The 17,136-nt window shown below is 35.9% G+C and overlaps 1 protein-coding gene across 3 annotated transcripts in view; it reads left to right on the top strand.

Annotated features, from left to right (window-relative positions):
- ACVR2A (activin A receptor type 2A) overlaps positions 1 to 17,136 on the top strand; it is an 88,862-nt gene that overhangs the window by 66,381 nt on the left and 5,345 nt on the right. For all 3 annotated transcript variants that reach the window (XM_007454553.1, XM_007454554.1, XM_007454552.1), the window contains 6 exons: positions 5,155 to 5,298; positions 7,409 to 7,552; positions 8,580 to 8,725; positions 10,426 to 10,540; positions 13,524 to 13,662; positions 16,751 to 16,881. In XM_007454553.1, coding sequence (XP_007454615.1) covers positions 5,155 to 5,298; positions 7,409 to 7,552; positions 8,580 to 8,725; positions 10,426 to 10,540; positions 13,524 to 13,662; positions 16,751 to 16,881 — 819 coding nt within the window. The remainder of the gene's footprint in view (positions 1 to 5,154; positions 5,299 to 7,408; positions 7,553 to 8,579; positions 8,726 to 10,425; positions 10,541 to 13,523; positions 13,663 to 16,750; positions 16,882 to 17,136) is intronic.

The following is a 17,136-nucleotide window of genomic DNA, read 5'->3' as shown; positions in this document are numbered from 1 at the left end:
TTCCCTAGTGTATTATTTATGTTGCGCACACTCACATAGGCACCAGAAATGTTCTTTTGTCTCACTGTAAGGGTTCTCCTGTCTTCCATGAGAGGGGAATGAAGCAGTTCAGGAAGTTGGAGATTCTAGATTCTTAGGACAACTGTCTGAGAAACAACTCTAGCTATATAAAAATTTCTTGTGCTGCTCCTACAGTTTTTGTTAAAGGCAGTACTGCCCTCTGGTGTCCAGAGTCCAATTCCAACGCATAGCTTCTCAGCTAAATTGCTTTTTTTAAAAAAAAACTCTTATAGCTAATAGACCTTAGAACTTCTTAGAAAAATAAGTAACAATTATTTAGGACTAGGTTTAGTTTATTTGCTGGATTGAAGTCCATTGGATCAGGTAACTTGGGGTCATACTAGAGTCATCTATATAATAATACCTCTTATCTGATAGGTAATGTCCAAGATTTTAAAAAGAATATATTACTTTCCTCCGTTTATAAGGAAAGTGTTCTCAGTTCTCATTTAAAAAATATGATACATTGGATCATTGCCAGCTTTTAAAAAGCTAAATCATTATTCTCCTTCCTTCACTTTTGTAACTGATGTGTCATTTTTCATTTCATTCTGGATATAAATCGTAATTTCTTTTGCCTGTGTTTTTTCTTCACAAGCACGCCTTTCATATAATGATAGAGGTAAGATGCATTGATGTTTGTTTTATGGTTGTGGCACTTTTTGTGGATGCATACTAAACATTTTGTTCTTAGATTTTTTGTTGTTGTTGCTTTATTGTGCATCCTCTATAGTTTATAAATTTATGTTGTAGTTTTTTTTCCACTTCTAGTATTAAAAACATGATTGGCTTGTCATAGTAATAGTTTTGGGTTTTAAAGAATTGTTACCAGTGTTTATACTTATCTAAGGTGAAATGTAGAAACACAACTGTTTTAGTTGACTAGAAGTTAATACCTAATGGCTAGATTTTTAGCCTTACAAACCTTGTATTGCTTAATTTTTATAGTATGTCATTACCTTAAATGTCAGCATGTGCTCATTTTTAACAGATGCTGACTTTCTGGTCGAATCCATTATCTTTTAATGTGAAATCTATATTTTCAGGTAGTTTCATCTTTGGCATCTTTAGCAAATGGACTGGCTAGAGAAGTATAACTTGATCTTTTGCTGTCTGGAAGTTTAAGGCTTTATTTAGATTAGAATTCACCTTTCATATGGAGAACTCAGAATAAGTAAAATGATCACAGACTGCTTTACAGCTCTTCACCTCTAATCTTTTATCCACTGTTGGTTATAGTAATGATACTGGGTAGTGGTGCTGGGGTGGGGGGGCACTTTATCCAGCTATTGTCGTTTGTCGCTTCTCAACATGTCTTCTGATGCCGTAATTTTCACATACAAGTGGGTAAAGAAGAGATGTAATCAGAGCCATGTTCTAATGAATATCTTTTTAACTGTGCAAAATAGCATGGGTGCTGCAAGAGAGCTGGAACTTAGGGAAAATTTTAAGGAACTCTGTAGTCCTTATAGTTACCCCTCCAAAAGTGGTTTTTCTCTGTAGCAGGGCAAAGCCATGTTTTATGGATAATATCAGAATGTTGTTGTCATTATGAAATTGAAGTCTGAATTTGTCTCCCCAGGTTCTCATATATATATATATATTTTTTTTTTATAATTGTGTTTATTTTTACTTGTTGACAGTTTTGCTTTATTTATTTATTTATGGCTGTGTTAGGTCTTCGTTTCTGTGCAAGGGCTTTCTCTAGTTGTGGCAAGCGGGGGCCACTCTTCATCGCGGTGCGCGGGCCTCTCACTCTCGCGGCCTCTCTTGTTGCGGAGCACAGGCTCCAGACGCGCAGGCTCAGTAGTTGTGGCTCACGGGCCCAGTTGCTCCGTGGCATGTGGGATCTTCCCAGACCAGGGCTCGAACCCGTGTTCCCTGCATTAGCAGGCAGATTCTCAACCACTGCGCCACCAGGGAAGCCCAGGTTCTCATATATTTTAAGGGTATACATCTTTATTCCTAGAATCAAATATGAGGTTTTTTTGGGTAAATTAGTATAATGCTGTTAATAAACAGAAAATAATTTCTAATATTCTTAGATTATAGGATAAGTAAAAGCTAGATATGAGGGAAGTGGTTAAAACTTCCTTTAAATGTAAGCTCTTAAATGGAAGAACTGAAAAGTATGAATTAGAAGAATAGTCCAATAACATTTTATTAGAAAAGCAAAGATATATTGACTGGCAGTATAGATTTTATAGAGTTATAATCTGTTACAGAGTTCTCATTTTTGAACCTAACCTTTCTAAGAGTTGTAGAATTATCATTTCTAAAAGTTCTGACATTTTGTAGGAGTGTGCCTTTGTAGATCTTCTTCTCACCCTTTGAAAACTGGCCTGTGTTCTCCTAAATTTAAGCTTTTTACTTATACGTAATTTTGACAAAGCATATTTTCAGGTTGTTAATATATAATGCTGACTATAATGGTAATTTCATTAGGAGAGTGATCTAAGATTTCTTACTGAAATAACGGTAGCTTACAAACTTTGTAAACAGAGTCTTGGAAACTTACGGGAACTTTTAAGTTTATCTATGCATTTGGAAAACATTCAGTGATTTTTTTTTTTTAATTCTAAACATAGGAATTGGAAATTTTTGTTTCCTAAAGTTAAGGTTAATATTATATTAAAGTCTTATTTTGGGTAGTCTTTTTTTCTTTTTTTAAGCATCTTTATTGGAGTATAATTGCTTTACAGTGGTGTGTTAGTTTCTGCTTTATAACAACATGAATCAGCTACAGTAGCCAGGACATGGAAGCAACCTAAGTGTCCATCGACAGATGAATGGATAAAGAAGATGTGGCACATATATACAATGGAATATAAATGAAATTGAGTTATTTGTAGTGAGGTGGATGTACCTAGAGTCTGTCATACAGAGTAAAGTCTTATTTTGAACTGTCGACATATTCTTAATTTGAGATGTGGATTAAGTCATCTAAATCCTATTTTATAGACTGAATCATATCCATATGGTTGGTACTCTTTAGAATAGAGAATGGATAATGTGTATGTTATCTAGAGAGACATTATCAGTCAATTTATTAAAAATTTTAGTGTTTACATATAGTGCTATATTACTCTTTACCTGGTTATTTTCCATCTTCAGCTTTCAACCCTTATCTGCATGCTTTAATTTTTGTCATCCCTGCTTTGAAAACTCAACTTTTCTAACTTATCTCTAAAGGAGGGGGAATCATTGACTTTAACCTTATAGTTATTTAAAGTTTTTCAAAGTGAACTTTGTTAGCATAGTTATTCTTTTATGCAGTTATCCAATAATTCTTGAACTTAGAGCACTGAGTGGTTTTCTTTGCCTCTAGAAGAGTGGTTTCAACTTGTTCCCTCCTGTCTCCACATTCACATAAGTCATATACTCCGATCAGTGGGGTCTCTTATTGCAGATATATGTGATCAGTCAAGGAATGAGGGAGGGAGGATTCAGTTCTGGTAAAACTTCTCCAGAGCGTCTTGTGTCCCCTCCCACTGAGAATCATAATTTGAGAGGCCATACTTCTGTAAGATGTACATCTGACTTTCTTGTCACTCTGTTAAACTAAAATAATCTTTAGCTCTACTAACCTTTCATGTTTTGAATGTGTGAAGGAAAAGCAACTTTTGCAGACATTTAAAAAATAAATATCTGATGTTAAAATGGGTCACAGGAAGTCTTCTGGTTTATCATACTGTTTTAAAATAGGAATTCTCAAACCATTTTAGAAAGATTGTCTACTTTAGAAGAAGAAATTACATTATTTTTTCTCTTTAATACTTTGCAGTGTTTCTATTGCTGAGGGTCTTTCTAATATAGATGCCAACTTTTAAAAAATCTTGAGTGGCATCCAGGGGCTGAATAATGCCTAAAGGGAGCACTAACTGTCCTGAGGCATTAGAAGAGGAGGTTTTTGTTTGTTTTAAGGAAGGAGAGTAAAGGCAGAGAGACATGCATTGATAAAGGGATGACATACAATCTCCAAGTGTCTTAGGTGCCACCCAGTGTCATAAAGTCTGTTGCTGTTGCCACAGAAATTTTAGTTCTTGCTAACAATACTCATTACACAGGCCTTCAAACATGTTACTACTTTCCTCTGGAAGCTTTCCAAAAGGCTTTCTACCTCTTGCTTTAGTTGCAGATATTTAACTAATACAATGTTTTCAGCGAAGGGTAGCCACTCTACTTTGTATAGGAGGATTCCCTGGTGATGCTGTACTCCTATTTATATATTATAGTTGCTCCACTTAAAAAATTAACTATAGCAGTATACTTCTCTTTCATTTTCCATACCTTCTCATCTAATACTATGACCACTTATTTTCTGAATTATTTGTACTTTCTTTGCCCATGAGTCCCAGAATACTAATATTATCTCAGATCAATTCTGGGAAGTAATTATAAGCAAAGGGATAAATTGTTACTGGGTGGAAAAGTTAGAATGAATGGAGCAGTTTGGTTATAGCAACACTAACTTACATATTCCTTTTATGTGCTTTGTATTTGAAATACCTATTTGTAATGTGTTTGAGAATAGCTGTGGGTATTTCTGATATTAATGAAGAAAGATTTAAACACTCACTGGGGAAAGTAATGGATTTTGAGGAGTGGTTTCTTTGAGACATAGCCATAATTTGCTGTATCTGGCACTTTTCAAATCCTTATCCTATAAGGAATAATCAACTGGATGAAATTAAAATACCATTAGTAATATCCTGAAGGTCACAGAAAAATCTTAAGAGAATTAGTGAGACTGGATCAAAAAGATTTTAGATCTTTTCTCCTGATTGCTATATATATATATATATATATATATATATATATATATATATGTATATATATATATATGTATATATATATATGGCAGTAGGAATGTTATTATGAAAACTCTTAATTCAAGTTTTTTGCTTTTTGATCACTATAGATAATTAGTAATGCTTGAGAATTCAGTTTTGGCAAGATTGAAGTTAATGTCATTTGTATGTGTCTACCGTTTCTGTCAATCGATTTCTCAGTATACTCACGTTTCTCTGATATTTAGAAGCGAGATGTGTCATGTGCTGCTCTTTAGATAATATTATTATTGTTTATCTGTAGGACCCAGGACCACCCCCTCCTTCTCCATTACTAGGTTTGAAGCCACTGCAGTTACTAGAAGTGAAAGCAAGGGGAAGATTTGGTTGTGTGTGGAAAGCCCAGTTACTCAATGAATATGTGGCTGTGAAAATATTTCCAATACAGGTATGTTTATCGTGGTTTTCTGGTCTGCATATATTTTTTAAAAGATGCAACTGGCTAGGTTATTGTAACTCAGAAACAGTCTGAAAACACAAGCCATATGTTTCATGGTGGTTCTTTGTGATACCGGGGAAAGTGGTTAGCCCTTTTATGTCTGCCTTCTCATCTGAGAAATTAATGGTACAACAGTCATGTTTGTTTAGAGTGGTGGAATTACAATACATAAGCATATAGGAGATTTTTTGCCAGTAAAAATTCTACAGAAATGCAAAGTGAAGATGAGGATTCTAATTAAAAAATATAATTCATTGTCTGAGTGGTTAACTTTTTTTTTTTTTTTTGCGGTACGCGGCCCTCTCACTGCTGTGGCCACTCCCGTTGCGGAGCGCAGGCTCAGCGGCCATGGCTCACGGGCCTAGCCGCTCTGCAGCATGTGGGATCTTCCCGGACCGGGGCACAAACCTGTGTCCCCTGCATCGGCAGGCGGACTCTCAACCACTGTGCCACCAGGGAAGCCCAGAGTGGTTAACTTTTAATGTCCCTTTGACATTATCAGAAAAAGCAAACAGAATATTGAAAGAGTAGTGTGCTTTGTTTTAAAATCACTGTCTGGAGATATATTTCCAGACTGATTCATTTTTGTTCTACTTTCAGTATTGGTGTAATCATTTCAGATTTTGTTTGGTGAATTTTCAGAGGCATTGAATCAAGACTCCAAATAATTGGTTTACTGTTGACTTATTTTTCTATTAAAGGGGGCCAACCTAATAAAACCCTGGTCTCATGCACCTCTGAGATATTCTTTAGTTTTGCTCCATTGGTGGTATAGATTTATGATAATTCCTTTGTTCCTGTTTTCTTCTTATACACACCTGTGGCTAATGCCGTGCATGGTATTGCGATCCTGGCTGGGTTTTTTGATGCAGGCTTCACCCCTGCACCTGTGTAGTAGATCTTCCTTATACCAAAATTATTCAATTTCTTTGTCTTAATATACCTAGATTTTTGCCCTCTTACCTCCTTGAAAGTCTGTTTCTTAGAGTCTGCGAAGAAGTTTATTACTTTTTTTTTTGGTAGCAACGCAAATACTGTTAACTGAAGTTTAGTTCTCAAAAGAAAAGTCTTTTGGGCCAGGATTCACAAAGAAGATCAGGGTTCTTATTTCATGTGAGGAAGCTTAAAAAATTAGAGAAGCACATTTGGATGCTATTAACATAAGAGTAACAACAACAGTAGCTAACATTTTACTGAATGGTTCTGTTGTGTCAGATAGAGGTACTTTACATGTGAGTACTCACTAATATGTATTATTACCCATACATATAATATAACACACAATATATGTGTAATACAACAACCCTATGAGGCACACACTACAGTCCTTGTTTTGCTGATCAGGAAGCTGAATGATTATGTAACATGCCAAAGGTTCTTAGATAGCTTGGATCCAGAGGGTTCCTAACCGTTATGCTATGGTGCCTCCCACTTTCGTTATTCTCCCATTGTGAAAAGAAACTAATCCTTTATAAGTAGACATGTAAGAGGTATGGATCACTTGCAGGCACAAGTGAATCTGGGGTGTTTCAAATTATTGTATTGCATATTTATACCCATTGCTCTCTTATTGACTCTGCAGGGTATTCTAAACATTTTGTTAAGAAGGTTTGACATGCTGTTAGTGTTTGAAAAAAATTTGTTTTCTATTTAGATGAAGTCATTCTCCCTGAATTTCATCTCTCAGAGAGATTATTCTTAATAGTAACACAGGTAACTTCACACCGTGATAAAATTACACTGTAGTACTAACTTGTATGTGGAATGTGTTGCCATTGTTAGGATTCAGAAGTGCGGTATTTCTGATCAACTTCTATGTTTACAAATTACAAACACAAAAAAGTATGTTTGAAGGAATGGGGCAGGGCAGGCATTTGGTATGTAACTGTTACCTGTTGTCAAAGTTTTCTTTTATTAAAACACAGGACAAAACAAAACCAAAGAATCTCTTAATACTTAGCCTTTAAAAAAAATTGCCTTAGAACTTACTTGAGTACTCTCTTAGATATGGTTTATTTGCCTGTGTTCTTTGCATTCTTACTATTGTTTTTATCTCTAGGACAAACAATCATGGCAGAATGAATATGAAGTCTATAGTTTGCCTGGAATGAAGCATGAGAACATATTACAGTTCATTGGTGCAGAAAAACGAGGTACCAGTGTTGATGTGGATCTTTGGCTAATCACAGCATTTCATGAAAAGGTAAAACTACTTTCCATTTTAACTCAGTGAAGTCAGGGTTGGCTTACTTCCTAATGTTGGCTACAAAGCCCTCACTTATTTTTCTGGGAACAGTGTGTTATTATAGTTGGTTAATATTTATAAATAAAAACCTGCTTTAAAAATGATTTATTTAATAGAAGAACAAAGATGACAACTTTTTCACCTAACCCTCTACTTATATAATACCAGTCTTTTGTCCCTGATTTCTTGTGCTGCAGTTACCTCTCTTACAAATAATTATTTTAGTATAGCCAATGCTTAGGAATTTTCATTTACCATTTACTGTCCACTTTTATTACATGAGACATTTTTTCAGCTTGAATCTTGTTTCTTAGAATTCTTTAATCGATGTCACTTAGTGACAAAACTAGGGTCAGGAAATTTATCTGATCTTTGATCAGTCACTGACTTGTAGGGTAATTACCACCAAAACACACTTGCTATTTTTCCTCAATTTTTCTGCTTTCAGAGTTAGTATGAAAGTATACATTAATGAAGTAGGAAATTGTGATCTTCTTGGCAATCACTTTCATCACTGTCAGAAAAAAGTGGCTCTTTTAATTCCCTTAATTCTTGACTAAAAGGTTGGCAGTAATCTCTAGAGGAAGATTCTTTAGGTTAGTTGTTGTTCATATGTTTTAATTTTTTGTTCTTCTAGTCCTATTTATAACATCTCTATAGTCAGTATATTTTAACTTTTAAAATATTTTCTAGAACTTTAGATTTTCAATAATCTTTTTTTTTTTTTTTTTTTGTAAATTTTGCCTTCTCAATGGGAAATTGACCGACTGTGCTTGTAGCAAACCTTTAAAGATTAGTGGTGTTCCTTTCAAATGTTTATTAATGTGAAACTTGAACCCTTCCAGAAAGATTGCGTTTTGGATATTATTCACTGAAAGGAAAACTATGTTGCCTTCCATGACCTCTTAAAAGTAAAAAGGAAAGTCTCCATATACATACGGCTTTTGTCAAGAACATAAGTTGTTTTTTTTCCCCCTTTCTTTAGGGTTCACTATCAGACTTTCTGAAGGCTAATGTGGTCTCTTGGAATGAATTGTGTCATATTGCAGAAACCATGGCTAGAGGATTGGCATATTTACATGAGGATATACCTGGCCTAAAAGATGGCCACAAACCCGCCATATCTCACAGGTAGAGCTAAATTTATATTATTTTACCCAATAATTCAGTATTTATTATTTAAACTTTCAATCCCCTGGGCAAAATTTATTTTTCCCCTAGTTACCTAATCATGCTATAGGAGGCATTGATTTTCACTTGTTTTTCAAATTAGCTTTGAGATTGGCCAGGAAGTATTTTGAATAATGTATATATTAACATCATTATCAAAGGTTAATTATTGACTTCTGTTTCAGTTTGTCTCATTTCCGAAAACATAGTTAAGAATGAAAGTGTATTTTCTTTGTCTCAAAGGAGAAATCTGTTTTACCTCAAAACATGATTTACTTCAAAGATGATAATAAATAGGTATAAGGGGAGGTAATTAAGGAGAGATTTTGAGTATCTTTTTTGCTTGTGTTTTGAATGACCATGTGAGCATTACCTAAGTTGAGGTGGAAGGAGGTATTATTTGAATAATTGGGTTTACTAAATTTTCTTTTTCAGTGAAGAAATAGTACTTGGACCCAACAATTGTCATATCCTTAAAAGGGAAACCCTTAGTTCCCTTAAACATGGGATTCAGTTTGCCATTGTGGGTCAATCTGTCATCTTATATTCAGTTTAAAGATGGATGTTTTAAATTAACTGATTCATTTAACAAATACTTAGTTGAGTGCCATCAGGTGGTGTCTTAGGTTGCTGGGAGGCATTACTTTTATTCCAATTCTAATGTAGATTCTGATTTTGAAAACCATAAATGACTTCTACCTCAGAAATAGCTTCCCTTCTCACCTTCCTACATAGTCTAACTGCCTCTTCCTGGATTTTTGCTCACCTCACCTGGTCCTATAGGGAACTAATCCTTTGGAACCCCCAAAGGTTATTATAAGTAGGGTCCCTAAAAATCGTTTGAGTCCAAAACTGATTTTTGTAGCATTTGTGGTTGTCTATCCATGCGTCCTCTGTCTCACACTTTGTGTCTGCACACATAAATTTACCATTGCTCATGGTACCGGTGTGTTTACTGGGGTAAACGAGCTTACTGAGCTTGCTAGTAAGCCCTAGGATGAGCTAGTTGAGGCTAATGTGTAGAGGAAGACATCTGATTGCCTTAAAATGGTTACTCTTCTTGGAACACCAGGATCCAGCTGGAGCAGTGTATGTTTATGGTGAAAAATTTCTCTTATACATTCGTAGAGATGCTTTTGTACAGCCAAGTTGGTGAATATAGTAAGAACCATTAAAATAAGGGACCGTTTTAAAATGTAGGCCTGTGCCAATGGGCAAAAAGCTCCAATTCAGCTATTACTGAAAATTCTTTCATTTTGGTTTTTAAATTTCAGTGTCAATGAGAGTTTCTAACTATAAACTCTGAAATATGCTTATCATCTTAAAAAACAACAATTTTATGATTGGTAGTTAGGAGTGACATAGATAACATGTAGGCTGCACAGTAGTTTTGGAATGGCAGCTCTTGATAAAACTGCTTTATGGAGAAAATTCCTTCTTATTGTCCATGTAATGGATACGACTAGGTCACTGTACTCTTGTGCTTCAAGCTCTCTGGAGACTGTAAACTTTTTGTCCCTCTCCCCTTTTCTGTATTTTATACTTTGAAATAACTATTTTTTTTAAAAGCATACATAGTCTGTCTTCCTACTTACAGTCAAAAAATTTAAAAGATAACTTGTTTAAACTGAATTTGAATACTTTATCTTTCTATTTGCAAGGGACATCAAAAGTAAAAATGTGCTGTTGAAAAACAATCTGACAGCTTGCATTGCTGACTTTGGGTTGGCTTTAAAGTTTGAGGCTGGCAAGTCTGCAGGTGATACCCATGGACAGGTAAGGATGATAACTGTAAACTGTAAGAAAAAATAATCTTGTCCCATATTTTCTTAGATGGCATCTGGGATCAGTTGGTCTAAACTATTGTGCCGGTTCTTAAATTGGTATCTAATATAAAAATGACTCTTGGGCTTCCCTGGTGGCGCAGTGGTTGAGAGTCCGCCTGCCAATGCAGGGGACACGGGTTCGTGCCCCGGTCCGGGAAGATCCCACATGCTGCCAAGTGGCTGGGCCTGTGAGCCATGGCCGCTGAGCCTGCGCGTCCGGAGCCTGTGCTTCGCAACGGGAGAGGCCACAACAGTGAGAGAGGCCCGCGTACTGCCAAAAAAAAAAAAAAAAAAAAAAAAAATGACTCTCTTAAGAGTAACGTGTTAAATTTGCTGAGGAAGATATTTTCCTATGGTGATGAAGGACTGTTAGGACCTCAGGTGGTTTAGATCGAGCAATTCAGAAAACAATTTAGATGTCATAGGATTCTATTTTTAAAAGTAATCAAAGAAGAATCCAACACATTTTAATAAGCCTCATTCTTTTAGGGAGTTCTTAATATTAACTCACTAGTTTTAACTTGTTAATTCTTTCACTATCTTAAGAGGAATGGAAGAATAATCAGTCACTATTCATCTTATAACGTACTAAGGTCTGGTGCCTGTTTTTCCACACAGCAATGATAGTTTCTTGCTTCTTGGTCTCTATTGCTTCTTTAACTCTTTAATCAACTTTATAGCTTTTCTCTGAATTCTCTCCAGAGTTCAGAGCACTTGTAAGGCCCTGAGCAAGGAGTTTAACTCTACTAACCAAGGTCTGCACAGAGACTTCAGCAATGGGAGCCTTTAAGGAAGCCAAAGAGGAAAAGAACATTATCCATACATTTTATTCTCAGAAACTGAGGCTCTAGGAAAGGTGTTTTCAAACCAGTTTGACCTGAAAGGTGATATTTCCTTACAAAGCCAAATGATTTTGCACAATCATTACTTCATCTTTCAAATCAGGCAAATTATTTGATCATCTGATTCTCAGCTTTCTTTTTGCCCAGTGTGTCCTACTGACCTCCAAGAACATAGCACAACAAATTTTGGCAACATTGACTAATGATTTAAGAATTTAGTCAGCAGTCATAGTTCTAGAAAAGTTGACAACATATGTATTTGGGAAGGAAGGCAGTTTTGCGGAGAATGTAACTGAGATGGGAGATTGTGCAGGAAGCCTAGGGCCAGGCTTCTGAGCTGATTGTCTGATTACCTTAAGACTAAATTTTGGGAAGAGTTTAATCCTTCGATACCTTATAAACCTCCCCCCTTTTTAAGAAAAGAATTTGGGGATTCATTCATATCTCTTTTTTTTCAAGTTTTTTTTTTTAATAGATCTTTATTGGAGTATAATTGCTTCACAATACTGTGTTATTGTTGCACAACAAAGCAAATCAGCCATATACATACACATGTCCTCATACCCACTACCTCTTGAGCCTCCCTCCCATCCTCCCTATCCCACCCCTCTAGGTCATCGCAAAGCACCGAACTAATCTCCCTTCATTCATCTTTTAATGCCCTCATGATTGGCTTACATGATGAGGGTAAAAATAACTAATACATAATAATTACATATATATATATATATATAAAATAATGACTAATACATCACTGATTCCTTGACTTTAGATTTCATGGACCAGAAAGTTTCAAAATGCTTGTTATTGCATATTTTATATATTGCAAAGAACACTGGAAAAAAAATAACATTTTTCTCTAATATCATCATCAATTTATAAAAGAGAGGACATTTTATACTAAAAAGGAAGATGTCATCATTTCATAAGAAGTACTTTGGAAGGCATACATTTATCTTCAGGAGAAAAGTAGATTTTGGGGAAAAGCTTACTTACAGTACAATTAAAATAGTTATTTAAAGTAGCAAAAAAGGCAAAGCTACCTCTTTACCCTTTCTTTAAAGTGTTCTCCTTATTAAATTAATTAAAAACTTCGGGTTTTTGAACTTCAGGGTCTTAGTGATCTATCCTTATTTTTTCTTAAACATCTCTTTATATGTATATTTGCAGATAATTGCCCAACTTCTAGTCTATAGATCATAGTCACTTAACTATGGAGCTTTTGGAAATACCAGTATCTGGGCCGCTCCCTAGACCTATTAAACTCAAGTGGATTAATCTAACCACCTATCTCACAGAAATTATTTAAGTGTTCATATATGAATCTTGTCAAGCACCAACCAGAGTTAGCTGTGCTAGCTTAGTAACCATAGTTACATTACTAAGAAATACCAGATTGTTAGGGACAGATATCAATAAAGAATTTAAGACAGAATTCATGAAGAAACAAATACATAGATTTTGTGGAAACAGAACTTGAAAAAGTTTATCCATCCTGTACTTGGCTAATTCATTTTATTAGGTTTTTTTTTCCCCACACAGAGAAAGAGAAACCCTCAAAAGGAGTATTCTTTTAAAAAAAGATACATTTCAAGCAATGTACAGTTGAAAAGTATACAGCCTTTTTTCTCTGTTCCATCCTCTCTCCACAAATAACCATTGTTCAGTTTCTTGTGATTACTTCCAGGAGGGGGAAAAAGTCGAAGCCTAGACCAGCATAATGTCTGTTGATATATCTGTTAAGTGTATCCAGGAGGGATCTTAGTATATATACTGCTTTGTTCTTTGCTGTTTTCATCTTACAGTATTTTTAGAAATCTTTCCATGTTTGTCCTTATAGATTTACCTCATGTATTTTTTAAGAGCTGCATAGTACTCTTACTTATTTAAGCAGTCCCTACTGATGGTTGCATCCACTGTTTCCAGGGTCTTTGCTGTTGTATTACTTGAAATGGAATAAAATTCTGGTGGTCATAATTTAGTTATCTTACCTGATATTAGAGCACACTTGGTTTTGATTCTCTTTACAAAATCATAAAATGTTAGTTCACAAAGTTAGTAAGTGCTGCTTGCTTTCAACATCTTTTTCAGGTTGGTACCCGAAGGTATATGGCTCCAGAGGTATTAGAGGGTGCTATAAACTTCCAAAGGGATGCATTTTTGAGGATAGATATGTACGCCATGGGATTAGTCCTGTGGGAACTGGCTTCTCGCTGTACTGCTGCAGATGGTAAGGGAACATATATTTTTTTAAAAGACATATACATATATATGTATACCTGTACCTACTACACATGTATGAAAAGGGTTGATTACTCTCAAAGGTAATATTTTAAAGTACAGTTTTTTAAAAATAGACTCCAAGAGGTGCTAGTAGCATAAAGAAAATTCAGGAGGCAGGGGATGGGGAGGGCAGGAGAGGAAAGGTACTGATATGTATTGATCCATTACCATTGCCAGATGTTTTGCTGGGCACTTTACATACCTTTAGCTTATTTCCTAAAACAACTTTGGAGGTAATTATCACCTCAGTTGTGAGGAATTTGACGCTCAAATTTTAAGTAAAAATTAAATAGCTTGTCTGTTTTAGTTGCAGAGTGATAAGTGGTGAAATCAAGATTTGAAACTCTGATCCAGATTCAGGGAGAGGGCTGCTACTTTGGTAAGATCACAACGGTCCTGAGACACCTAAGAGTTAAAGTCAACTCTTGGGTGAGAGGAGGTGCACATAGAGTCGGGGGATTTTGCCTCCCAGGATACTCAGGCTCTCTGTTCAGCGCTCCCGTGATGGATTGAATTACCATTCTATCCTCCAGGACCCAGAATGAGCGTGTGTTATAGTACAAGTTAGATTCTGCCTCCTTAAAGCTTTGTAAGTCTGATCTGATGTAGACATTATTGTGAACATAAGTTACATTCCCTAGCACATCACCTTGGTTTTAAGGGATTCCTAGTCCTTGTTCTTGAAGTCCTTTTCAAGTCCTAAAAATATTTACATTGATTGACTCATTATAAACCTGCATATTATATTCCTAGTGTGACAGAATTATAGCATTGTAGGTATTCTGTCTTTAATGCTCCTCAGAAGGTCTCTACTCTCTCCAATATAAGGCAAATTTCCTATTAAACTCCCAAACCAAGTAAATTAGTTCAGTCTTTTTAAATTTTAATTTTATAACCATCTTAACCTATGTTTATAAGAATATTTTCTGAGTACTGTAATAGTTTCTCAGTGTAGGACAGACTACCTCTGGTATATGAAACTTGATTTGGGATACTCTGCTTTTAAAGGGAATTTAGTGGAAAGTGCTCAGGAATGGACAGTCATTCATTCTTCCAAAATTGGCGTGGGAATGGATCCAGAACCTAAGAAAGGTTGAAGCAATTTGGATATAATTTTAGCTTAGAAGTCTATAGGAAGAAGAGTAAGCTGTTCAGTGTGTTTTGGCTCAAAGTGGAAGAAAAAATGCATTTATTGCGTGCATTTATGGAGGCACAAGTAGGTTAGATGGCAGATGTTACAGGAAAATATATTTCTTAAGAATTTCATTAATATGAACTCTCCAAAGCAAGCCAATTGGATGTAGTGTTATAGGGGATACACAAGTAATATACAGTTAATACAGTTTAGTTGATAAAATGTATCCTGGACAATTAACTCCAGAGTAAGGTAAGTATGAATTGTCTACATAGGTAAATGTTTTTGGATGAATGTTAATACCTGAGAAATGTTAAGGGAGTGTTATGGGAGTTTAGAGGTGTGAGGACTTGCTTTGTTGGTGAGGAGGAGAGGTTATCAGGGAAGTTTTTATGGAAAAAGAATAGGATAAGGATAGATGCTTACATTTCTTAAATGCCTTGCACGTGCTATGAAATACTCAATTGCAGTCAGGCATTTCTGATTCAAGTCAGAAATTGAAGCAGAGGGGACAGTATGAACACTGCTAACGTAAGTGCTTTTCAGTGTTTTAGATGGCTAATTGTTGATGGTTCAGTTCAGTGATTCTCGAACTTTAATGTGCAAACCAAACTCCTGGGAATCTTGTTAAAATTCAGATTTTGACTCGGTAGGTCTGAGGTGGGGCCTGATATTTACATTTCTTACAAAAGCTACCCCATCAGTGCCAGTGCTGGACCTGTGGACCACACTTTGAGTAGCAAGGGTTAAATAGACACCTTAGAATGTCAGTACTCTAAGTGATTGGAAATGCTTCAGCAGAGACTGACTATCCAGCCATCAAGGATTCTTATATTTAGACAGGGTTGAGTTAGATGGCCTCCTTCCTGATCAGCTGTTTATAACTTATATTCTATGCAGGAGTATTTGGTGTGTTTTGAGAACTTATACAAGGTTTGTCTATATACAGACACATCTGGTCACTGAAATTGCTCATTAGTGACCAATTTCTGTCAACGGGAGACAGTTTAGTGATTGAAAGCACAAACTTTAGAGTCATTGAGGTGGATTCAAATTCCAGCTCTATCACTTAACAGCTGTATGCCCTTGTGCAGATTATGGAACTTTTTTTTTGAGCTTCTTATCTGTAAAATAGGATAATGCCACCTTCACTCTGTAAAGATAAAATGGAAGTAAATAATACAAAGTTCCTGGTCAGCATAAGTGCTCATCAATTATTAGTTATTACAAACTCCTAACTGAATTTCCGTATTTGCATAGGCCTAAGAAAAAAAGGAACATGTAGAATAAACCTTGCTTGTCTGTGAAGGCACATTCTGATTTGTTGGGAACCCTTTCTGTAGAGTACATTTGTGATTTTTAAAAAAACAATATCTGGCAGCTCTTGTGAGGGCAGAGAAGAGGTATGACTCTGGGGTACATAATTCCTCATGTGGAGTGTGTAGGGGGTTTGGGCATGTCAGAATAAAAATGGTTATAGCAGCAGACCGAACCCAAAATCCTCAGAGATGAAAGCACTACTGTTTACAGTCTGATCTGAATTGCAAGAGGAGTGCTAAAAGAGCTATATTATGTCCTTAATATGTCCTTAATATGCAGAGATCCATGGTTCCCTATGTGCTATATACAAGCAGAGATAGGCATTCCTCATACAACAGGTACTAAAGCTCCTTTCACAGTCCTTAGCAGAGTTACATGCCAAATTACAGACTTTCTGATTTCCTCTAAAGTTTGCGTCACACTGCGGTATAGTACAGTTGAGCGTTTGTTTCTCTCCTGTCACCATAGCATATGACAGTTGGGAAAAGGTGATACAGAGTGTGTTTTAGAAAGCTTGTTCCAGTTTGGAAGTTAGGAAGATTTGAATTAAAATGATTTTTCCCCTTTTTTTACATTTCAGGACCTGTAGATGAGTACATGTTGCCATTTGAGGAGGAAATTGGCCAGCATCCCTCTCTTGAAGACATGCAGGAAGTTGTTGTGCATAAAAAAAAGAGGCCTGTTCTAAGAGACTATTGGCAGAAACATGCTGTAAGTTATATAGTTAGCTTTGCACTTGAATTTCCAATAAAAAAATTTTTCAGAGGAATGATTGATATCTCTGCACATTTCTCTTTTTTTCTGAGGTGGTGGTCTTCATACAGGATATTCTGAACTAGAGTTCTAGAAACAACAGAATTAAGGCTATGTACACTGGTGAGGGAGATGGTGAGGTCAGAGCCTTGGGGAGCCCAGCTCTGTGGTCTTTCTTGTGCAGATGAGTGCGCCCCCCCCCCCCCCCCCCCC

This window comes from Lipotes vexillifer, unplaced genomic scaffold (genome assembly GCF_000442215.2).
Source record: "Lipotes vexillifer unplaced genomic scaffold, Lipotes_vexillifer_v1.1 scaffold335, whole genome shotgun sequence".
In the NCBI taxonomy this organism is placed as follows: domain Eukaryota; kingdom Metazoa; phylum Chordata; class Mammalia; order Artiodactyla; family Lipotidae; genus Lipotes; species Lipotes vexillifer.
Note: the sequence above shows the minus strand (reverse complement) of the source record. Positions and strands in the feature narration are given on the sequence as shown.